Here is a 25,134-nt window from a genome sequence, read left to right on the forward strand (position 1 = left end):
ACAGTGATACCCCTTATATTTTTTTTCATGACGACCAATAAAAAACAACAGTGTTACCCCTTATGTTTTTTGTGTTACAACAGTGTGGTTTTTTTCATGACGACCAATAAAAAACAACACTATTACCCCTTATGTTTTTTTTCATGACGACCAATAAAAAACAACAGTGTTACCCCTTATGCTTTTTTTCATGACGTCCAAAGAAAAACAACAGTGTTACCCCCTATGTTTTATTTGATAAATATCGACAGTGTTACCCCTTATGTTTTTTTCCCATGATGACCAATAAAAAATTACAGTGATACCCCTTATATTTTATTTGAGAAGGACATTTTTTTTTTTTTATGTTTCTTTTCATGACGACCAATAAATATCGACAGTGTTACCCCTTATGTTTTTTTCCCATGATGACTGATGAAAAACAACAGTGATACCCCTTATATTTTATTTGAGAAGGACATTTTTTTTTTTTTATGTTTTTTTTCATTACGACCATTAAAATACAACAGTGTTACCCCTTATATTATTTGACAAAGACAACAAAGTTACCCATTATGGTTTTTTTCATGACGACCAATAAAAAACAACAGTATTACCCCTTATGTTTTTATTCATGACGACCAATAAAAAAACAACAGTGTGACCCCTTATGTTTTATTTTCATGACGACCAATAAAAAACAACAGTGTTACCCCTTATGTTTTTTTTCATGACGACCAATAAAAAACAACAGTGTTACCTCTTATGTTTTTTTTCATGACAACCAATAAAAAACAACAATGTTACCCCTTATGTTTTTTTCATGATGACCAATAAAAAACAACAGTTATGGTTTTTTCAACCCTTATGTTTTTTTTCATGACGACCAATAAAAAACAACAGTGTTACCCCTTATGCTTTTTTACATGACGTCCAAAGAAAAACAACATGGTTACCCCCTATGTTTTATTTGATAAATATCGACAGTGTTACCCCTTATGTTTTTTTCCCATGATGACCAATAAAAAACAACAGTGATACCCCTTATATTTTATATGAGAAGGACAATTTATTTATTTTTTTACATGTTTTTTTTCATTACGACCAATAAAATACGACAGTGTTACCCCTTATATTTTATTTGACAAAGACAACAAAGTTACCCATTATGTTTTTTTTCATGACGACCAATAAAAAACAACAGTATTACCCCTTATGTTTTTATTCATGACGACCAATAAAAAAACAACAGTGTTACCCCTTATGTTTTTTTTCATGACGACCAATAAAAAACGACAGTTGTAAATATGCACTCCACAAATAGGCTATATATAATATATAAAACACATTATTTGAATACGCCCCAGTGCACTCCACTGCACCACTGAGGCGATGACAATACACAATAATCAATCATCAATAAAGAAGATATAAATGACATTAAAATGTATCTGTGTATTTCTATTATTTCCCTTACGACCAATAAAAAACGACAGTGTTACCCCTTATATTTTTTTTCATGACGACCAATAAAAAACAACAGTGTTACCGCTTGTGTTTTTTTTTCAATGACGACCAATAAAAAACAACAGTGTTACCCCCTATGTTTTTTTCATGACGACCAATAAAAAACAACAGTGTTACCGCTTGTGTTTTTTTTTCAATGACGACCAATAAAAAACAACAGTGTTACCCCCTATGTTTTTTTCATGACGACCAATAAAAAACAACAGTTATGCTTTTTTTCAACCCTTATGTTTTTTTTCATGTCGACCAAAGAAAAACCACAGTTTTACCCCCTATGTTTTATTTGATATAGATCGACAGTGTTACCCCTTACGTTTATTTCTTGACGGCCGACAAAAAAACGACAGAGGTACCCCTCATGTTTTTTCCATGTTGACCAATAAAAAACGACAGTGTCACCCCTCATGTTTCATTTGATGAAAACGACAGTGTTACCCCCTATGTTTTAATGGATGAATATCGACAGTGTTACCCCTTATGTTTTTTTCATGACGGCCGATAAAAAACGACAGTGTTACCCCTTAGGTTTCATTTGATATAAACGACAGTGTTACCCCTCATGTTTCATTTGATAAAAACGACAGAGTTACCCCTTGTGTTTTTTTTTCATGACGACCAAAGAAAAACAACAGTGTTACCCCTTATGTTTTTCTTCATGACGACCAAAGAAAAACAACAGTGTTACCCCCTATGTTTTATTTGATAAATATCGACAGTGTTACCCCTTGTGTTTTTTTCCTATGATGACTGATGAAAAACAACAGTGATACCCCTTATATTTTGTTTGAGAAGGACAATTTTCTTCTTTTTTTTTAATGTTTTTTTTCATTACGACCAATAAAATACGTCAGTGTTACCCCTTATATTTTATTTGACAAAGACAACAGTGTTACCCCTTATGTTTTTTTTCATGACGACCAATAAAAAACAACAGTATTACCCCTTATGTTTTTAGAGTTTTTATGTAAGAGTCTTCCAACAGATGACATCAACCGGACTTGAACCCCAGTCTCCAGGAGGAAAGCTCACAGCTCTCTCCAATTCCCACTGAGATTTGTATTGTAATTATGTCTGAGGTTATATATGACTGGGATGATCTGGGTTAGGCAGAGTGCACTCCAGTGCACCACTGAGGCGATGACATTACACAATAATCAATCATCAATAAAGAGGATATAAATGACATTAAAATGTATGTGTGTATTTCTATTATTTCCCTTATGGTTTTTTTCATGACGACCAATAAAAAACAACAGTGTTACCCTTTATGTTTTTTTTCATGACGACCAATAAAAAACAACAGTGTTACCCCTTATGTTTTTTTTCATGATGACCAATAAAAAACAACAGTGTTACCCCTTATGTTTTTTTTCATGACAACCAATAAAAAACAACAGTGTTACCCCCTATGTTTTATTTGATAAATATCGACAGTGTTACTCTTATGTTCTTTCCATGTTGACCAATAAAAAACTACCGTGTCTACGTTTTTGCAGAGATCCTAACCTGAGCTGTTTAGAGTGTCAACCTCCGAAATTATCAATGCTCCTTCAAGACACCCGATAAAGTCAACACAATGGCTATACTTGACTTTATAATTCACATGAAATTGAGATAAGAGTCTTCAAACAGAAGACATCAACCAGACTTGAACCCCGGTCTCCTGGGGTAAGCTCACAGCTCTCTCCACTTCCCACTGAGATTAGTAATTTAAAAATGTCTGTGGTTATATATGACATGATAGCGTTACGTTTAAAATGAAAGATATTGTGTTTTCCACAGAAATTGAGCCGCGGTCTCCAGTGGGTTAGGCATAATTTCCACATTGTTTACTTGCCAAGGTTTGTGAATAGCAGTGGCTAGTTGGCAGAACTCTTTTTACACACCAGTAGAGTGTTTATCAGAGTGGAGCCCTGAATGTGACGTCACCCGTCATCTCGTCTCTGTAAACAATGGATGTTGCGCAGCATTTATTATGACGTCATTATATAGACTCTCTCTCAGCACCCCCCCCTGGGACTGACTTCCCGCGTCCCTGGTGTTACCCCCTATATTTTATTCGATACATTTCGACAGTGTTGTATATCACACTATAACTTTCTTCATAGGATATTTTATTAGTCTTTGACATTTAACAAATCAATAGGCTATACAATATAATCAATATAAATTTGTACACATCACTGTATTGCAAAGTTAATTTAAAATTAATTAGATATAGATGGATAGACCAATAGGCCTATATATTATTGTATGCACGTTTTTATTATACTGACGCACGTGTATTTATTCTGTTCAATGAGATGTTCACTGATAACATATAGGCTTTTTGTTATGGTAGCAGCCATGGTGACAATGGCTGGCTGCCACAGGTCACTCATTCGCCTATTTGCCGCCAAAAGGGTCGCGACGCTTTTACGGTCGCGACCTAGTCGGTCAGCCTGCCAGAGCCAGCTGCCAGCCGCAGCCAGCGGCCAGTGGCCAGCGGCAGACAGCCGGGCCTGTCGTCGCAGCCAGCCAGCCGATACCAGCCAGGCGTCGCAGCCCGTCATTACGTCGTATAATTATCATACCATCGTACTAAATCATACAAAAATGTTCAAATGAAAGAGGCCGATTGCGTCAGTAAGTTTGACTAAAAGAGCAGAAATGTATCTGACCCCGGAGAGAATCGAACAACCGCCTTCTTGATTACTAACCAGGCGTCACTACCGCTTGAACCACTGTGACAAATTCTTCTACATATTGCACTTATATTAACTTATATCACTCTATAACGAAGAACTTTGTGCATAACATACCTTATTAGGCTTAATGACATTTAAAAAAACAAATTGGCTATATATAATATATAAAACACATTATTTGAATACGCCCCAAATTACAACTAATATATCACTCTATAACGAAGAACTTTGTGTATAATATACCTTATTAGGCTTACTGTCATTTAACAAAACAAATAGGTTATATAATATCTAAAATACATTATTTGAATCCGCCCCAAATTACAACTAATATATTTTATTGACACTGATAGACAAACGATTTCATCATTTTAAACTGTAGGCCTACTTCAATATAAAAATATAATAATAATATTTGCAATAAAGAGCTGTAGGAAGCTTTCGCCAGAGAGCATGGCTTTCTGGTACTTCAACTGTCTCAAAAAACCTGTTAAGTTACCTTAACATGCAAATTAGCTGATAAACGACCGCCCATAGATTTTGAGCGACCAAGCCAGCCAGCGACCACAGCGACTGAAAGCAGCCAGACGAGCGACCTACGTCGCGACCAATGCGACCTACGACGCGACGCACGTCGTTGGCCACTCAGAGAGCTCGGCCTTCCTCCAGGTGCGTGCCGATCCTGTCCGTAGTTGCTTTACAATAACACTCAGTGCGGACGGGGTCTGTGGGTCTGCTCCTCTTTTTAGACGTGTGTATAATACGTTGCAGCAGAGCAGGCATAGATTAGAAACCTTCCCACCCGGATTTATATCCTGCAGAGATCTTATTCTCCGGAGGGAGGTGAGGTCTCATCGTCTTATGCACAACCTGCGTCTCTGATTGGCTGGGACCGAGGGCACAAAGTCCGCTCCACAGGTATGAAGCGCTCAGCGTTTGACTGGCAGCTGACCGGCATACGCGGGCGATTTGGGGATTAGTCGGGGGAAGACGACAACATTCCTTTCTTAAGGTACTACACGCATCCAGAACTTGTTAATGCAATCATTTCACTGATGTTTTTGCTGTAACTTGCATCATTATTTAAAGTACTACGATTTATTCGATCTGCATATTTGTAGGCATGTTTTGTATCGATCAGCTGGTCGTGCATAATCGTATTCGCAAACACGGGCTATAAGGCCTAATGATTAGGCTTACTTGATGGTAAGGCCTATGACACCGTTTTTTGTTTGATATTCTCAATGTTTTAAGGCAGCGTTTCATTTATTGTGTTGACATGTTTTATAAAACAATTAAGCCAAATTGTTATTAGCATCTCCACCATATTATTGCACAACGTGTCCCACTCCCCAGTAGCTCTACCTCTCATGATTTTCAAGTTGTATTGCTATTGAATCCAAAACATTTCAGGTAACGACACAGGGTTCACAGACAGGTGTAGTGGACATCGTCTGACCTAAAGTAGGCTACCTCCAGATTGTTTAATTGCTTAAAGGTAATTATGTTTGGGCCTATATTGAACTCTCTCCCCGTTATAGCAAGCCACGTGGAATTATGGAAATACTTCTGATTAAATAGCTTGTAATGAAAACAAAACTATGAACTTCTCACCTAAAAATCGGAACTTAACAAAAAATGCTCATAAAATAGGCCTACAAATACTCAGTCAAGTTGCACATTTTGAATCAATAGCCATAAGCATGGATGCTTCTAGGCTATTGTGTTGTGGATGTATTTGGTGCATTTAGAGAATAACACAATTAACATTGCAATGCTCCAATTAACGTTAGTCGAAGTGCTGCTCCACGAAGATAACGTGAATTCAGTAACGCTTCGGAGCACGCACAACAAGACCACATTATACTGCAGATAAGGGGAATATTGAATATCTCCTATCTGTGTGAAATGGATCCGACCAAGGCGCTGTGGGAGAGGCGTGGGTTGTAATCCGAGTACAACAGAACACGTTAGGTCTCTCAGAGACACACTCGGATACCTCACTCTGACTGCGACAAACAAAACCAGGACCTATTATGGAGTTTTAATCTAGAGGGATGCGTGTGTTTTAATCCACTCGCATAGGCCTGAAGCCATTTAAAATCTGTAAAGGGGTAGTTATCTATTGACTGTTGAGGATACATATTTAATTCAAGTACTTGTACCTATAATATAAACAAACCTTGTTATCCACAAGCTAGCGGTTGATCCTGGTTAGTCTTTCCACTTCTTTGTTGAAGTAGAAAAAAATCTACTTCAACAAGGGTGTCAATCTCTCCTAACCTATAGGTAACCTCCTCATACTTATGGGTAACCTTCCCTACGGGTAACATGCTGTAACTTATGGGTAATCTGCAAGTAATGTATGGCTAACCTGCCCTAACCTATGGTTAACCTTACCTAACTTAAGGGTATCCTTCCCTAACCTATGGGTAACCTGCCCTAACCTATGGGTAACCTTACCTAATTTAAGGGTATCCTTTCCTAACCCATGGGTAACCTGTCCTAACCTATGGGTAACCTGTCCTAACCTATGGGTAACCTGTCCTAACCTAGGGTTAACCTGTCATAACCTATGGGTAACCTTCCCTAACCTATGGGTAACCTGTCCTAACCTAGGGTTAACCTGTCCTAACCTATGGGTAACCTGTCCTAACCTATGGGTAACCTTCCCTAACCTATGGGTAACCTGTCCTAACCTAGGGTTAACCTGTCCTAACCTATGGGTAACCTGTCCTAACCTATGGGTAACCTTCCCTAACCTATGGGTAACCTGTCCTAACCTATGGGTAACCTGTCCTAACCTATGGGTAACCTGTCCTAACCTAGGGTTAACCTGTCCTAACCTATGGGTAACCTGTCCTAACCTAGGGTTAACCTGTCCTAACCTATGGGTAACCTGTCCTAACCTAGGGTTAACCTGTCCTAACCTATGGGTAACCTGTCCTAACCTAGGGTTAACCTGTCCTAACCTATGGGTAACCTGTCCTAACCTATGGGTAACCTGTCCTAACCTATGGGTAACCTGTCCTAACCTATGGGTAACCTTCCCTAACCTATGGGTAACCTGTCCTAACCTATGGGTAACCTGTCCTAACCTATGGGTAACCTGTCCTAACCTAGGGTTAACCTGTCCTAACCTATGGGTAACCTGTCCTAACCTAGGGTTAACCTGTCCTAACCTATGGGTAACCTGTCCTAACCTAGGGTTAACCTGTCCTAACCTATGGGTAACCTGTCCTAACCTAGGGTTAACCTGTCCTAACCTATGGGTAACCTGTCCTAACCTATGGGTAACCTGTCCTAACCTATGGGTAACCTGTCCTAACCTATGGGTAACCTTCCCTAACCTATGGGTAACCTGTCCTAACCTATGGGTAACCTGTCCTAACCTAGGGTTAACCTGTCCTAACCTATGGGTAACCTGTCCTAACCTATGGGTAACCTGTCCTAACCTATGGGTAACCTTCCCTAACCTATGGGTAACATGTCCTAACCTAGGGTTAACCTGTCCTAACCTATGGGTAACCTGTCCTAACCTATGGGTAACCTGTCCTAACCTATGGGTAACCTGTCCTAACCTATGGGTAACCTTCCCTAACCTATGGGTAACCTGTCCTAACCTAGGGTTAACCTGCTTTAGGCGTCCTTCCGGGGTGAGATGCCTAAGAGCGCCACGTGGCCGGGCGGCGCCCTGGACCCAGCGGCCGGTATGGACAGCGCCGGGAGCTGGGACAGTGTGGTCAGTGTCACCTCTGGATGTGTGAGTCAAGTCCCCACGTTCTCTGAAATCATGACCAGAGCAGGAGGCCAGTGGCATGGGGTCGACTTTTTAATAGGGTACTTCCAATATGGCACTCAAACTGACTGGGGGGGGACTTTGTGACTCAGCGTGTAGGGTTAGGGTTAGGGTTAGGGTTAGGGCTATTAACCCCCTCAGACGCAGAAAATAAATCAACCGCTGCACACATCCGCACACACTGTAGCGTTATGCAAAAGGCCGAAGTAGCTTAACCCTCTCTCAGACGCAACCATCAACATCAACCACTGCCCAGGCAGAGCTAACCTCATCCAAACACAACTCGCCCTTTGTGATGACGTAGTGACAACACACCCAGACGACGACACTACCCTGCTCCAGTGGAACGGAAAGGCAACGCATGGGTCTCATCTGATTAACACACTCTGAGCCCCGCAGAGCGACGACAGCATGGACTTCCTGTCTGCCGAGGAGCGGGCCTGTCTCATGTTCCTGGAGGAGACCATCGACTCCCTGGACACCGAGGAGGACAGCGGACTGTCCAACGATGAACCGGACCAGCCGCTCCCAGGGAACCTCCACACCAAGATGGCCAAGCTGTCCGCCTCCATGGACCACAGCAGGCTGAGCGGTGAGCTCTAGACCCGGGGGCTGCGGCCGCGATCAGTGGCTCTGGGATCGTGTGTCAGTCAAGGCCTCCTTCCTTCACACTAGAATAATAGGGTTAGGGTTAACCCTAACCCTAGGGTTAACCCTAACCCTAAACCTAGGTTTAACCCTAACCCTAACCCTAGAATAGTAGTTTTGCGCTCTGATTCAATTAAAAATTAGAATGACCCCAGATGAAAGGCTGGTGGAATACAAATGCAGTGGGTCAAAAACAAACCAAAAATGCCACGTAACCCAGCATACACATGACACAAAAAATCGAACTTAGCATAAAGTGTTGTGCATATTGGAAAGGATGCATGTGCCACAGTAAGTAAGAGCGTAGTGCACAAACTAAGTATGCATCCATGTTTGAGGTGCAGAGAAGATACCATAAAATAATGAGTCAGAGACCAATGTAGTCGGAAGTGCAACAGTTTACCTGGAAACACAAATCAATAAAACATTCCAATATTACGCAGTCAATGCAGTCAGTTACACACATGTAAATGTATTTGAAGAACACATGTTTGTTACACCACATGTTAATTACACACAGACACACTAGCAGTAGCTTCAGGGATGTTTGGCTAGTTCTCCTTCAAGATCATTCCTTGAATACACATGAATCAAATTCAATAGACCTGGAACAACAGAAACAAACAAAGCTGTTGATTCACTTAACGTTAAAACAAAGGTCAGTGAACCAGGACCAAGTCATTCGATGGGATACCGACTAATCACGCTCATACAAGACAGTATTGATCTGCAATTGATCTGATCTGTCAGACAGTCAAGGTACAGATGGAATAAATCTGCATGCAGAAACTGGGAAGTTTTTCAATCAATACACGCAATATTACAATATCAGATCCAGAATCTAAAAGTATAGGTTTTGGTTTTAGAAATTTTTTTTTGTCCACTGTGGTTATCAATTGCATTGCAGTTATTAACCACAGATTGTTTCTTATCAAGTCAATGATTAATGTCAATGCCATGAAGAACAAAGTGCACAGCTTCAAAGCAAATTGAGAAAAGTATGTCTTGGTTAATTACTGGTGGTGTATCCGTTTCATTCATTTTTATATTGTATTTAAAATATTCTTTGAATTTTACTTTTTACTAACCATTGTCTTCAGATGCTTCGTTCCCTCTCACTGGTGTTTGGTTGTGAATGATCACACAGGGGTATGTCATTAGTCAGCCATTGGCTGACTAAAACTACTACTAAAAAGGCAATATCCAGAATGAATACCCAAAAGATCACATCTATAATATTGAGGCTATATTAGTTAGATTTAACACTAAGGGAACCAGTGATTAATCAAGAGAATGTTACTGATAGATGATATATGTGTGGTGGATATATGGTGATTCATACAATTTGAGGGTATTTACCTTACATGAGACAAATATGCAGCACATAGAAAAGTTTAATATTGTGATGAGTAGGCATGGCAGCAATTATACCAGAAGGCCATTATGTTTCAGCTTAAAGGCACATTGTACATTTTCACGTCACATCGCAGCTATAGGAAGAGAATCCGTGTATGGTTGGTTCTTTGAATATTCCGATTTAAAACAAAATCAGAAAAACCAAATAACAGAGTCGTTCTTTGGTTTTTCTGATTTGGTTTTGAAACGGAAAAAGGGCAAAAGGAATAAACAAATAAACGGCATTTCATTTGTGTTTGTTTGTTGGTTTTTTAAACCCGAAACAGAAAAACAAAAATAGATACATTTGTAGGCTACACCAGAAGGCAGAACGCAGCGAGCGAAGAAAAAAGAGCCCACCACCTAAACCAGCAATTGTCCAATTATATTTAGCCTTAGTTATGGCCGCACTTGAACCATATGGGGATTTTATTCGTGAACTATTTGACAATGGAAAGACGCACGACGAGATCAGTACCGCTCTAAAGCAATCTGGTGCACCGAAGTGCTCCGTTATGACGGTGAGGAGGTTGTGTGTGGAGCACAACCTTCGAAGAAGAAATCTAGTTTCTTTCTTCTTCTATGTAGCCTATTGTACAATATGTAGGCTACTTGTCTAGGCTATTTTAATGTTTTATGACCAGCTAGGTTTCTTAGTAAACAGCCACCTGGAATATCATGGCGATCTTCTCCACGGTCATATCGTCCACTCGCAGACTAAGTCGCCGGCTCCCACGGAAAACAATAAAGCTGGCCATTGTAGAATGCGAGACTCAATGGAAAGTTTGAAACGTCTTATATGTATTTTTTAAAACCACGTGCCCTTTTCCCGGCATTCATTGTGGTTTTATCTAAATATCACACAAACAAAACAAGCAACTGGATTATTCAGTATTCCCGTTTTGATTTAAAAAACAGAAAAATGCCGTTTATTTGTTTATTCCTTTTGCCCTTTTTCCGTTTCAAAAACAAATCAGAAAAACCAAAGAACGACTCTGTTATTTGGTTTTTCTGATTATGTTTTAAATCGGAATATTCAAAGAACGAACCATACACGGATTGAAGAGGAATCAATGTATTGGTAGAAATAGTGTTTTGGTCATTGTTAAGTTATTAATCGTGAAATGATTTGTCATTATGGGGATACATTCTTGGGTTTGAAGCTAGTGTTTTTGAGACATGGCAAAACTAAGTTTTCATTAGCCAAGATTACGGTATCCCATTCATTTAAGATTTTAGGGAGTCCGGCCAACAAAAAATCCCATGCGTTCTGATGTAAAGCCCAATATAACGGATTCTGCATTCTCATTCCTGATTCTGTGTGTCTCCCAGGTGCTCGGCAACAAGACTTGATACATTTTATGAACATTCCGGAGGACCACAAACCCGTCCACAGCTTCCTGGTTCCCACTCCACTGCTGGTGGCCAGTAGCACGACCCACGCCCTGCCAGATTCTAAAACACCAGAGTTTAAGAAGAGCTCTCCAGCAAGGTCCCAGATCAATGCTTTACTCAGCCACCCACCACCATGGCACTCTCCTCCTCATGCTCCCTCCGAGATCAACGTTGTGGGGATCCCTCCCCCCATTAAACCAAAGAGCTTCTTGAGTCGGATCGGGGAAACGCCGCCGCCTCGCGGACCCCTCTCCTACGACGCCCTCGTTTATCTCCGGAGGAGCGCCTCGGCCAAGAAGTCTCCGCTACGTCTCCCGGTCGACCACACGCTAGGCGAGGCGCAGCCTTTCTCCACGGCAAACCAGAACCACAAGGACCTCGCCAGAGCTCCTTCCACTGCTTCAGCTCACAAGGTACTCGATAGACCTCGCACCGGTCCGCCCGTCGTGGCCCCGAAGCCTTCCAAAGCCCCTCCGAGTGAGTTCCCGCCAGCCTCCAATGGAACCCCATCCCCCACATCCCCGTCGGCCGACTCTATCGCTGGCAAACGCTTCCCCGATCCGCAGAAGGTCAGGAAGGAAGCCCTGCAGAAGCTTGGCCTGCTCAAAGAAGAGCGAGAACCAAAGACCGGTCCGACGACATCACTGTCCCACACTCACTCCCAGCCTGCTCTGGACCCGGTATCCAAGAGGGGGGTGAGGGCTCCGGTCTCCAGTAACCCGTCGGTTCCCCACTGTCAGGTCCCCAAGGAGACGCAGGGCCGGTCTGTTCAGAGCAGCGCCAGTTTCCACCACTGCCCACCGAGGCGTGGGCAAAACTTTCTCTCTGACAGCTCTGACACCAACGTCCCCCGCCCACAGCAGCCGAGAGCAGGCGCTGCGGAGAACCACGGACCTTCTCTGTCACGCTCCGTTTCTATGGGTGTCCAGAGCAGCAGTGGAGATGGACACGGACACTTCCAGCATAAGGCGGTGCACATGAAAGTGTCAGAGCCCATAAGAAGAACCGCCCCCGCCAGAGCCCAACCCACACCCAGCAAGAGGTCAGCCGCGGTGGGCTTGGCCATGCTCCCCGGCATGGGGGCCGACCGGAAGGAAGCCCTGAGGAAGTTGGGGTTGCTGAAAGACTAGCAGGGATGGTGCCGCGGGGTCTGTCTGAAAGCATTTCTATCCCCATCACAGAGTAGAGTGTGTGGAGCCGGTTGAGATTAACTGAGGACTCAGGCACTGATTGGACTTTGGCACATGTCACTCAAGCTATAAACACAAGGAGATGATAAAGAAGAAGTCAAATGTTGATGATGCTGCAATTACTTTTAATTGCATGGACAAATTGGCCTGTCCGAACCCTTTCTTTACATGGTATTTGGTCAATTAGCGGGCACATTTTTTAAATGCAATTAACAACCGGGCGTCGTCATTCTCCTTCAGCAAAGATAAGGAACGGGTAGTGAAAGTGAAGTGTAAGTACAGCGGTGACCAGGAGAGATGCTATTTAAGAATTAGTTTTTTTCACTGGATTTTCCTTTTGAACAAACATTGTATATTATTGCCTGAAAAGAGATTTCTAAAATAATTACTTTGTTATTTTTCACAATGGCAATTTTCTATTTCGATTTTCTTCAAATCAGTTATCTTATTTATTTTTCATATTTTCATAGATATGTATATTAGCTATTCACCTTCATATAAGAGAGACCAACAGCTCCTGCGATAACAAACAGTATTTTGTTTTGCCCTTTTAAACACTGCATTGTGATAAATAAAGCATCCACCAACCAATCACGTGTCCGACAGCACTCTTGAAGTTAAACCAATAGGAAAGCTAATCCTCTTGACGGGTCGATTGTGTTACCAACGACCCATCAATCCAACCGATAATCTCTGAAGCACACTGGACAACTAACACTTCATACACCTGCCCAATACCTAACAGCCCTGAACCTTCAGATCCCTCAATCCTCTAACGTCTGTCCATTCTTTCACATATTATTTTATTTTGCATGTATTATTCCTTATGCTTTACATTTAACCTGCCATACTGAGTATTTAATTGCACTTGTTTTATATTTTATTCTAATTCCCTTAATTTGTTAGTTGAATAAAACATTTTTGCACTCATCTTAGTCACCTTTTTTATTTTGGTCTGCCCAAGCCCTGGTGGAATGCCCGGTGTAAACTAAGCAATAGGGAAGGAGAAAATATCCAAACAAACACTGTATAAAAGGAAATAAACATTTTACATTTAAAAAACCCAAAATGTGGGGGAAAAAATCCCCTCCAAACATCAAAAAATCAACATACAAAACAGATAAATGCAGACCCTGAGCTCTCTACCGAGCTAAAGATCTCGTAGGTTAGATCTCCTTTTGATAAACCTCTTTGTCTCGCTACAGCTTCTCTCGGCTCATCGCCTGAAACCTGACCATGTCTGCCCAACAAATGGCTGCTTTATTCCCAAACTCCATCTCCTAAAGGCCTCTGGTGGGATTAGCCTGAAGTGCTTTAATTCCTTCAGGGCTTCCTGACTGCAGTGCTGTTCAGCTTCCCCACATTACACCCAGCTCCCAGTGAGTAGTCCCTCCCCGCTGTCCGCTGTTATCCCCAGCTTGGAGCCGCAGCCTACCTAGCCACGCCTTCTTCCATTTCTACCCCCCCCCTTTGGCGTGGGTCGCTGGAGATGCTAGGGATCTAGGTCTCCCGTCGACCACGTCTAAAGGAACGGTGATTAGCTTATGTAATTAGCCTGTCGGGAATTCTTGAGTTGGCGTGCCGGCCTGGATTAGGGGCGGAGAACGATCTGCTGGCTGGCCGCGTGGTGAAGGGCATTGTCCTTCGTAACCAAGGGGTGTCATGTTTTGAAACCGACACCAGGTCCTCGCTGCTGGACTGTCGTAGTGAACAATGAGCCGGGAAATCAGGCCACAGCCGCCGAGAAACACGACCGACGCAGACAGGGAGCAGGGGCAAGGATTCACTGGGGAGGGTTAGGGTGAGACAGGTACGGGCCACTATCGGTCATCTGGACTGGGGAGGGGGGTGAGACAGGTACGGGCCACTATCGGTCATCTGGACTGGGGAGGGGGGTGAGACAGACAGGTACGGGCCACTATCGGTCATCTGGACTGGGGAGGGTTAGGGTTAGACAGACAGGTACGGGCCACTATCGGTCATCTGGACTGGGGAGGGTTAGGGTTAGACAGACAGGTACGGGCCACTATCGGTCATCTGGACTGGGGAGGGGGGTTAGACAGGTACGGGCCACTATCGGTCATCTGGACTGGGGAGGGGGGTGAGACAGGTACGGGCCACTATCGGTCATCTGGACTGGGGAGGGGGGTTAGACAGGTACGGGCCACTATCGGTTATCTGGATAGGGTTAGGGTTAGGGTTAGGGGTCACTGGACTGGGGAGGGGGGTGAGACAGGTACGGGCCACTATCGGTCATCTGGATCACAACGATTGTAACCTTTGTTTGTTTAACTAATTTTATACACATGCTTTGACCTCTCCCCTCTGTTCCTGAATTCATGTCGCATCGCATCAAAGTCACTCACTCCCATACAGACGGGTTAGATAAGGACACAGACGGGTTAGATAAGGACACTCCAATTGGCCTGACCCATCTTTGTAGATGTGGAAGTAACCAGAGTTACTGTTGGTATCCACGGCAACAAAAACATCACTCAGTACAGTATCACCCAACCCACAGCCGGAGTAGAACAGGTCTCTGGCTACTCAGCCCCTATTCAGCCCCTACTCAGCCTCCACCCTGAGCCATCTCCCTCCATAATCTAACATGACATGCTGTAAGGGTTAGATGCTGTTAAGGGTTAGATGCTGTTAGGGTTAGATGCTGTTAGGGTTAGATGCCTAACAGCATGGTTACATGCTGTAACATAAAGGAACGTTCTCGGTTGTCTGTAGTCCACCGGTACGACCCTGAATCAACAGGCCCGCCCCTAGTCGGGCCTTAATAATAGATTACTGCATTTGATCAAAAGCGTTTTCTAAATGACCCAATGTTTACATGTGCATGAATATAGGCGCTAAAGTCTGGACTTTATATTTACGAACAGCAACAACAGCGTCTATAGAGCCTGTATCAGCCTGACCGGTCCAGGACCCCAAAGGCACCTGCGCCGACCGTACCGGACAGGAAACAAGACAGCGCACGCCACACCGCCTCCCTCACCACCTCTCAACACGTCTCCCTCCAGGGGGGGGGGGGGGGCGGGGTACACGGGTCTGACACCACGTTGACCCCAGAGGAGACGGGGTCAACGGGCTCTTCAGTAATAACCACCCATGGGGTATACTCTGCAGGCATCACAGAGGGAGGGCAAATCCACTGAACAACTGTAGGAGTTCAGCGTCATCACATGACCCTCACATGTAGAACGTGTGTCAGTCTGTCATACCACAGCCCTTTAGAACAGAGTCTGGTACCACAGCCCTCTAGATCAGAGTCTGGTACCACAGCCCTCTAGATCAGAGTCTGGTACCACAGCCCTCTAGATCAGAGTCGGGTACCACAGCCCTCTAGATCAGAGTCTGGTACCACAGCCCTCTAGATCAGAGTCTGGTACCACAGCCCTCTAGATCAGAGTCTGGTACCACAGCCCTCTAGATCAGAGTCTGGTACCACAGCCCTCTCGATCAGAGTCTGGTACCACAGCCCTCTAGATCAGAGTCTGGTACCACAGCCCTCTAGATCAGAGTCTGGTACCACAGCCCTCTAGATCAGAGTCTGGTACCACAGCCCTCTAGATCCCGGGCTGTGAGGTCCTCAGTGTATAAGTCTGGTTTATCATCAGTTCAATTACAAACAAGCATCACACACCATCAGGTGCCGGGGGTCTCAGGCTGGTTCCATTACGGCCCAGGACCTCCCCGGTAGCCCCCCCACCCCCCCGGGTCAAGGGCCCGGGAGCCCCCTCGGGTCCAGGGCCCGGTAGCGCACCCGGGACCCGGACCCGGGACGAGGGCCCTACTCTAAGTTCCCGTCGAAGGGGAGGTGCGTTCTGCTCTTCTTCCTCCGGGCCCGGCTGCCGTTGGGGCCAGGGGCCTCCAGGGACTCCAGCCTGAAGGGCCTGGGGGGGCCGGTGTCGGCCCCCCCCACTGGGCCGCTGTCACTGCTGCCGGTCGGGGGCCCCATGCGGCCGGCTGGGGGGGAAGAGTGGGCGGCTGGGGGGGAAGAGGGCCAGAGCAGGGATCAGCTTCAACACAATAGGGTTAGGGCTAGGGCTAACCCTAACCCTAACGGTTAGGGTGAGCCCCCCCTAACCCTAACCCTATTGAGTTAAAGGGTTAGGGTTAGGGCCTAACCTAACCCTTTAACACAATAGGGTTAGGGATAGGGTTAGGGCTAACCCTAACCCTAACCCACACACACATGTTGTCAGTGGTGCTCAGTGGCTCGTGAACGGTGCGTTGATTCAGGTCGACGGTAGACTGCCCCCTTCCGGACCACACAGGGAAAACAGACGTACTCCGACGGTGTGCAGCAAAACCAAACACGCAGGGCAGTATGTGGCTATAATCTTCACAGAATGTAATAAAATATATTAAATACAATTGTTCTGCATCTACCATTTATAAAATGATATCGGGTTTGCCATCGACCGCCTTCCTGATTCCATGTGAATTCCCGTTCCTTCTGGAAAATGACTAATATGACCTCACCATCTTCTATCCACTCATCCCAGCAGAGTGGACACTGTTCTTCCTTCTCTTCCTATGTATCCCCCATGCAGGGTTAGGGTTAGCCCTAGCCCTAGCCCTTCCTATGTGTCCCCCATGCAGGGTTAGGGTTAGCTCTAGCCCTTCCTATGCATCCCCCATGCAGGGTTAGGGTTAGGGTTAGCCCTAGCCCTTACTATGTATCCCCCATGCAGGGTTAGGGTTAGCCCTAGCCCTTCCTATGTGTCCCCCATGCAGGGTTAGGGTTAGCCCTAGCCCTTCCTATGTATCCCCCATGCAGGGTTAGGGTTAGCCCTAGCCCTTCCTATGTGTCCCCCATGCAGGGTTAGGGTTAGCCCTAACCCTTCCTATGTGTCCCCCATGCAGGGTTAGGGTTAGCCCTAGCCCTTCCTATGTATCCCCCATGCAGGGTTAGGGTTAGCCCTAGCCCTTCCTATGTGTCCCCCATGCAGGGTTAGGGTTAGCCCTAACCCTTCCTATGTATCCCCCATGCAGGGTTAGGGTTAGGGTTAGCCCTAACCCTTCCTATGTATCCCCCATGCAGGGTTAGGGTTAGCCCTAGCCCTTCCTATGTATCCCCCATGCAGGGTTAGGGTTAGCCCTAACCCTTCCTATGTATCCCCCATGCAGGATTAGGGTTAGCCCTAGCCCTAACCCTTCCTATGTGTCCCCCATGCAGGGTTAGGGTTAGCCCTAGCCCTAACCCTTCCTATGTGTCCCCCATGCAGGGTTAGGGTTAGCCCTAGCCCTTTCTATGTATCCCCCATGCAGGGTTAGGGTTAGCCCTAGCCCTTCCTATGTGTCCCCCATGCAGGGTTAGGGTTAGCCCTAACCCTTCCTATGTATCCCCCATGCAGGGTTAGGGTTAGCCCTAGCCCTTCCTATGTATCCCCCATGCAGGTATAGGGTTAGCCCTAGCCCTAACCCTTCCTATGTGTCCCCCATGCAGGGTTAGGGTTAGCCCTAGCCCTTCCTATGTATCCCCGATGCAGGGTTAGGGTTAGCCCTAGCCCTTCCTATGTGTCCCCCATGCAGGGTTAGGGTTAGCCCTAGCCCTTCCTATGTATCCCCCATGCAGGGTTAGGGTTAGGGTTAGCCCTAACCCTTCCTATGTATCCCCCATGCAGGGTTAGGGTTAGCCCTAGCCCTTCCTATGTGTCCCCCATGCAGGGTTAGGGTTAGCCCTAGCCCTAACCCTTCCTATGTGTCCCCCATGCAGGGTTAGGGTTAGCCCTAGCCCTTCCTATGTGTCCCCCATGCAGGGTTAGGGTTAGCCCTAGCCCTAACCCTTCCTATGTGTCCCCCATGCAGGGTTAGGGTTAGCCCTAGCCCTAACCCTTCCTATGTGTCCCCCATGCAGGTTTAGGGTTAGCCCTAGCCCTTCCTATGTGTCCCCCATGCAGGGTTAGGGTTAGCCCTAGCCCTAACCCTTCCTATGTGTCCCCCATGCAGCCCGGCCCGCGGCAGTCCTCACCCAGAGCCTTGCAGGGCTCTCCCCCCAGCAGCTGGCTGGCTCTGGTGGACCTGAAATAGTTGGTGGCGATGTTCTCACTGTTGCTGCGGTTCAGCAAGGCCTTGTACCGGTCCTCCTCCCCCTAACACCGGCCGCCCCATTGGTTAAGGAGACACAGGTTAGTCTGCTGAAGGCACCCCATTGGTCGGAACACACACACACACACACACACACACACACACACACACACACACACACACACACACACACACACACACACACACACACACACACACACCATGTAGTCCTCCCTTGCGTCTGCTGCTGAGACGCGCCGGGCCTTGGTCCTCTGGGGAGGGGGGGGCACAGCTGGGGGGGGGGGGGGGGAGAGAAGAATAGGGTTAGGGTTATATTATGTTATTATGTCTAACCCCAGCCTCTATAAAGGTTAGGGTTATATTATGTTATTATGTCTAACCCCAGCCTCTATAAAGGTTAGGGTTATATTATGTTATTATGTCTAACCCCAGCCTCTATAAGGGTTAGGGTTATATTATGTTATTATGTCTAACCCCAGCCTCTATAAAGGTTAGGGTTATATCAGATGTTATTATGCCTAACCCCAGCCTCTATAAAGGTTAGGGTTATATTATGTTATTATGTCTAACCCCAGCCTCTATAAAGGTTAGGGTTATATTCTGTTATTATGTCTAATAACCCAAGCCTCTATAAAGGTTAGGGTTATATCAGATGTTATTATGTCTAACCCCAGCCTCTATAAGGGTTAGGGTTATATTATTTTATTATGTCTAACCCCAGCCTCTATAAAGGTTAGGGCTATATCATATGTTATTATGTCTAACCCCAGCCTCTATTAGGGTTAGGGTTATATTATGTTATTATGTCTAACCCCAGCCTCTATAAAGGTTAGGGTTATATTCTGTTATTATGTCTAACCCAAGCCTCTATAAAGGTTAGGGTTATATTATGTTATTATGTCTAACCCCAGCCTCTATAAAGGGTTAGGGTTATATTATGTTATTATGTCTAACCCCAGCCTCTATAAAGGTTAGGGCTATATCATATGTTATTATGTCTAACCCCAGCCTCTATTAGGGTTAGGGTTATATTATGTTATTATGTCTAACCCCAGCCTCTATAAGGGTTAGGGTTATATTATGTTATTATGTCTAACCCCAGCCTCTATAAAGGTTAGGGTTATATTATGTTATTATGTCTAACCCCAGCCTCTATAAGGGTTAGGGTTATATTATGTTATTATGCCTAACCCCAGCCTCTATAAGGGTTAGGGTTATATTATGTTATTATGTCTAACCCCAGCCTCTATAAAGGTTAGGGTTATATCAGATGTTATTATGTCTAACCCCAGCCTCTATAAAGGTTAGGGTTATATTATGTTATTATGCCTAACCCCAGCCTCTATAAGGGTTAGGGTTATATTATGTTATTATGCCTAACCCCAGCCTCTATAAGGGTTAGGGTTATATCAGATGTTATTATGCCTAACCCCAGCCTCTATAAAGGTTAGGGTTATATCAGATGTTATTATGTCTAACCCCAGCCTCTATAAGGGTTAGGGTTATATTATGTTATTATGTCTAACCCCAGCCTCTATAAAGGTTAGGGTTATATCAGATGTTATTATGTCTAACCCAAGCCTCTATAAAGGTTAGGGTTATATTATGTTATTATGTCTAACCCCAGCCTCTATAAAGGTTAGGGTTATATTATGTTATTATGTCTAACCCCAGCCTCTATAAGGGTTAGGGTTATATTATGTTATTATGTCTAACCCCAGCCTCTATAAGGGTTAGGGTTATATTATGTTATTATGTCTAACCCCAGCCTCTATAAAGGTTAGGGTTATATTATGTTATTATGCCTAACCCCAGCCTCTATAAAGGTAAGGGTTATATCATATGTTATTATGTCTAACCCCAGCCTCTATAAAGGTTAGGGTTATATTATGTTATCATGTCTAACCCCAGCCTCTATAAAGGTTAGGGTTATATCATATGTTATTATGTCTAACCCCAGCCTCTATAAAGGTTAGGGTTATATTATGTTATTATGTCTAACCCAAGCCTCTATAAAGGGTTAGGGTTATATTATGTTATTATGTCTAACCCAAGCCTCTATAAGGGTTAGGGTTATATCAGATGTTATTCTGTCTAACCCCAGCCTCTATAAAGGTTAGGGTTATATCATATGTTATTATGTCTAACCCCAGCCTCTATAAAGGTTAGGGTTATATTATGTTATTATGTCTAACCCCAGCCTCTATAAAGGGTTAGGGTTATATTATGTTATTATGTCTAACCCAAGCCTCTATAAGGGTTAGGGTTATATCAGATGTTATTATGCCTAACCCCAGCCTCTATAAAGGTTAGGGTTATATCATATGTTATTATGTCTAACCCCAGCCTCTATAAAGGTTAGGGTTATATCATATGTTATTATGTCTAACCCCAGCCTCTATAAAGGTTAGGGTTATATTATGTTATTATGTCTAACCCCAGCCTCTATAAAGGTTAGGGTTATATCAGATGTTATTATGTCTAACCCAAGCCTCTATAAAGGTTAGGGTTATATTATGTTATTATGTCTAACCCCAGCCTCTATAAAGGTTAGGGTTATATTATGTTATTATGTCTAACCCCAGCCTCTATAAGGGTTAGGGTTATATTATGTTATTATGTCTAACCCCAGCCTCTATAAGGGTTAGGGTTATATTATGTTATTATGCCTAACCCCAGCCTCTATAAGGGTTAGGGTTATATCAGATGTTATTATGCCTAACCCCAGCCTCTATAAAGGTTAGGGTTATATCAGATGTTATTATGTCTAACCCCAGCCTCTATAAGGGTTAGGGTTATATTATGTTATTATGTCTAACCCCAGCCTCTATAAAGGTTAGGGTTATATCAGATGTTATTATGTCTAACCCCAGCCTCTATAAGGGTTAGGGTTATATTATGTTATTATGTCTAACCCCAGCCTCTATAAAGGTTAGGGTTATATCAGATGTTATTATGCCTAACCCCAGCCTCTATAAAGGTTAGGGTTATATCATATGTTATTATGTCTAACCCCAGCCACTATAAGGGTTAGGGTTATATTATGTTATTATGTCTAACCCCAGCCTCTATAAAGGTTAGGGTTATATTATGTTATTATGTCTAACCCAAGCCTCTATAAGGGTTAGGGTTATATTATGTTATTATGTCTAACCCCAGCCTCTATAAAGGTTAGGGTTATATCATATGTTATTATGTCTAACCCCAGCCTCTATAAAGGTTAGGGTTATATTATGTTATTATGTCTAACCCCAGCCTCTATAAAGGTTAGGGTTATATTATGTTATTATGTCTAACCCCAGCCTCTATAAGGGTTAGGGTTATATTATGTTATTATGTCTAACCCCAGCCTCTATAAGGGTTAGGGTTATATCAGATGTTATTATGCCTAACCCCAGCCTCTATAAAGGTTAGGGTTATATCATATGTTATTATGTCTAACCCCAGCCTCTATTAGGGTTAGGGTTATATTATGTTATTATGTCTAACCCCAGCCTCTATAAGGGTTAGGGTTATATTATGTTATTATGTCTAACCCCAGCCTCTATAAAGGTTAGGGTTATATTATGTTATTATGTCTAACCCCAGCATCTATAAAGGTTAGGGTTATATCAGATGTTATTATGCCTAACCCCAGTCTCTATAAAGACGGTCTCACCTGAAGGCAGGGAGGTCTTCTGCACCACGACGTCCGGCAGCCTCCAGGTGGCGCTGTCCTCGTCCCAGCAGGCCTCCCGCTGCAGGGCGTCCAGGTTGTTGTAGTTGCAGTCCCTGCGCACCAGGGGCGCCATGCGCTGCAGCAGTCCGTTGTGCAGCAGCGCCTCCCGCTCCAGCCGGCGGACGGTGGCCAGGTAGTCGTTCCTCTCCACCTCGAACTCCGCCTGCAGGTCTCGGATCTCCAGCTTGGCGGCTTTAAACTAACGCATTAAGTTCACAAAACTCATGTTTTTGCAACAACCAGCCATCGGCAGTATTCGTACCAATATATACCCTAACGCTGAGTCCTACATTGAAGTATTTCTGCTTTACTTTCCTAATATAAATATGACTTGCATGCACGATCATTGGCGATATTCGGGATGGTAATACTACTACTTCATACCATAAGAGTGGTATTAGTAGTAGCAGGATATTTAGTCAAAAAGTTGAAATAAATCTAAATTACATAAGCATTATTTGGATCCAATATAAATGATGTAAGATATCACGATTTGAAAGTTAAATGCTATAGGATGATTATTCAAATAATTAAGACCATTATTTATATCATACAAAATGTATTCTGAGACGTTAAAGCGTGGTGAAAACCAACAAACCAAAATCAAACCTCCACAGAGCATCAAACCTCCACAGAGCATCAAACCTCCACAGAGCATCAAACCTCCAGAGCATCAAACCTCCACAGAGCATCAAACCACCGCAGAGCATCAAACCTCCAGAGCATCAAACCTCCACAGAGCATCAAACCTCCACAGAGCATCAAACCTCCAGAGCATCAAACCTCCACAGAGCATCAAACCTCCAGAGCATCAAACCTCCACAGAGCATCAAACCTCCACAGAGCATCAAACCTCCACCGAGCATCAAACCTCCAGAGCATCAAACCTCCAGAGCATCTAACCTCCACAGAGCATCAAACCACCGCAGAGCATCAAACCTCCACAGAGCCTCAAACCTCCACAGAGCATCAAACCTCCACAGAGCATCAAACCTCCAGAGCATCAAACCTCCACAGAGCATCAAACCTCCACAGAGCATCAAACCTCCAGAGCATCAAACCTCCACAGAGCATCAAACCTCCAGAGCATCAAACCTCCACAGAGCATCAAACCTCCACAGAGCATCAAACCTCCACAGAGCATCAAACCTCCAGAGCATCAAACCTCCACATAGCATCAAACCTCCACAGAGCATCAAACCTCCAGAGCATCAAACCTCCAGAACATCAAACCTCCAGAGCATCAAACCTCCAGAGCATCAAACCTCCACAGCATCAAACCACCGCAGAGCATCAAACCTCCGGAGCATCAAACCTCCACCCAGAGCGTCTGGTCCCCCCTTCCCCTCAGGGCCCAACAGGCTCCCCTCGGGCCCTGCCTCACCCCGGGGCCCTGCCTCAGCCCGGGGCCCAACAGGCTCCCCTCGGGCCCTGCCTCACCCCGGGGCCCTGCCTCAGCCCGGGGCCCAACAGGCTCCCCTCGCGGCCCTGCCTCCCCTCGGGGCCCTGCCTCACCCCGGGGCCCTGCCTCAGCCCGGGGCCCAACAGGCTCCCCTCGGGCCCTGCCTCACCCCGGGGCCCTGCCTCAGCCCGGGGCCCAACAGGCTCCCCTCGGGGCCCTGCCTCAGCCCGGGCCCGGCCTGACCCCGGGCCCGGGCTGAGGCCCGGGCCCGGGTTGAGGCCGGGGCCCGGCGGGCTCACCTTGGCCTGGATGCGGGTGAGCAGCTGGCCCTTGGCGTGCAGCTCGTCCTGGATGGAGTCGTAGACCCGCAGCATGACGCTGTCCCCCTCCTCGCCGCCCTCCCTCAGCGCCGTGATGAGCTGCAGCTTCCTCTGGTCGGCCAGCCTCTTCCTCTGCCGCTGCCGCTGCCGCAGCTCTGGGTTCATGGCCTGCTCCCCCCCCACCACCTGCTGCTCCAGCTGCTGCAGCCTGCACAGTGCACACACACACACACACACCATCACACACACACCATCACACACACACACCATCACACACACACACGGCATCACACAAACATCAAACATACACACAAGCACACACATCATTACACACACATTATACAAACACACACAAACATCATCAGACGAATACACACACACACCGGCTTACCGCTCGAGGGCGTGTCTGTGGGGGGGAGGGGTTAGGGTTGGGGGGGGGGGGGGGGGGGGGGCGTACCGCTCGAGGGCGTGTCTTTGGTCCAGTGGTCCTGGTCCAGGTCCTGGTCGGGGGGCAGGAAGGTCTCCACATGCCCCTCCCTCTCCATGGACCTCGGGCGCTGGACTCCTCTGCACAGGAGGGTATGGGTTCACATCCCTAACCTCTGCACAGGAGGGTATGGGCTCACATCCCTAACCCTAACCTCTGCACAGGAGGGTATGGGCTCACATCCCTAACCCTAACCTCTGCACAGGAGGGTATGGGTTCACATCCCTAACCTCTGCACAGGAGGGTATGGGCTCACATCCCTAACCCTAACCTCTGCACAGGAGGGTATGGGCTCACATCCCTAACCCTAACCTCTGCACAGGAGGGTATGGGCTCACATCCCTAACCCTAACCTCTGCACAGGAGGGTATGGGCTCACATCCCTAACTCTAACCCCTGCACAGGAGGGTATGGGTTCACATCCCTAACCTCTGCACAGGAGGGTAAGGGCTCACATCCCTAACCCTAACCTCTGCACAGGAGGGTATGGGCTCACATCCCTAACCCTAACCTCTGCACAGGAG

General features: G+C 45.4%; 2 protein-coding genes across 5 annotated transcripts in view; one reads left to right on the top strand and one right to left on the bottom strand.

Annotated features, from left to right (window-relative positions):
- Positions 1 to 4,857: 4,857 nt before the first annotated feature.
- zgc:158258 (specifically androgen-regulated gene protein) lies at positions 4,858 to 13,211 on the top strand. 3 transcript variants are annotated; one of them, XM_030374877.1, is made up of 4 exons: positions 4,858 to 5,205; positions 7,821 to 7,956; positions 8,392 to 8,584; positions 11,368 to 13,211. In XM_030374877.1, exons 2-4 carry the CDS (start codon positions 7,855 to 7,857, stop codon positions 12,558 to 12,560), a joined length of 1,488 nt encoding a protein of 495 aa, XP_030230737.1. In that variant the 5' UTR covers positions 4,858 to 5,205; positions 7,821 to 7,854; the 3' UTR covers positions 12,561 to 13,211. The 3 variants fall into 3 exon arrangements, with proteins under 3 accessions (XP_030230737.1, XP_030230739.1, XP_030230738.1); XM_030374879.1 differs by having other exon boundaries at positions 7,821 to 7,935; XM_030374878.1 differs by having other exon boundaries at positions 7,837 to 7,956.
- Positions 13,212 to 13,550: 339 nt separating this feature from the next.
- The window catches only part of kif17 (kinesin family member 17), a 17,975-nt gene continuing 6,391 nt past the window's right edge, over positions 13,551 to 25,134 (bottom strand). For both annotated transcript variants that reach the window (XM_030374867.1, XM_030374866.1), the window contains exons 9-14: positions 24,581 to 24,690; positions 24,103 to 24,331; positions 22,342 to 22,600; positions 18,884 to 18,954; positions 18,607 to 18,727; positions 13,551 to 16,616 (exon numbers count right to left, since the gene is read on the bottom strand). In XM_030374867.1, coding sequence (XP_030230727.1) covers positions 16,420 to 16,616; positions 18,607 to 18,727; positions 18,884 to 18,954; positions 22,342 to 22,600; positions 24,103 to 24,331; positions 24,581 to 24,690 — 987 coding nt within the window. In that variant the 3' untranslated portion in view covers positions 13,551 to 16,419. The remainder of the gene's footprint in view (positions 16,617 to 18,606; positions 18,728 to 18,883; positions 18,955 to 22,341; positions 22,601 to 24,102; positions 24,332 to 24,580; positions 24,691 to 25,134) is intronic.

This window comes from Gadus morhua, chromosome 13 (assembly GCF_902167405.1).
Source record: "Gadus morhua chromosome 13, gadMor3.0, whole genome shotgun sequence".
Taxonomy (NCBI): domain Eukaryota; kingdom Metazoa; phylum Chordata; class Actinopteri; order Gadiformes; family Gadidae; genus Gadus; species Gadus morhua.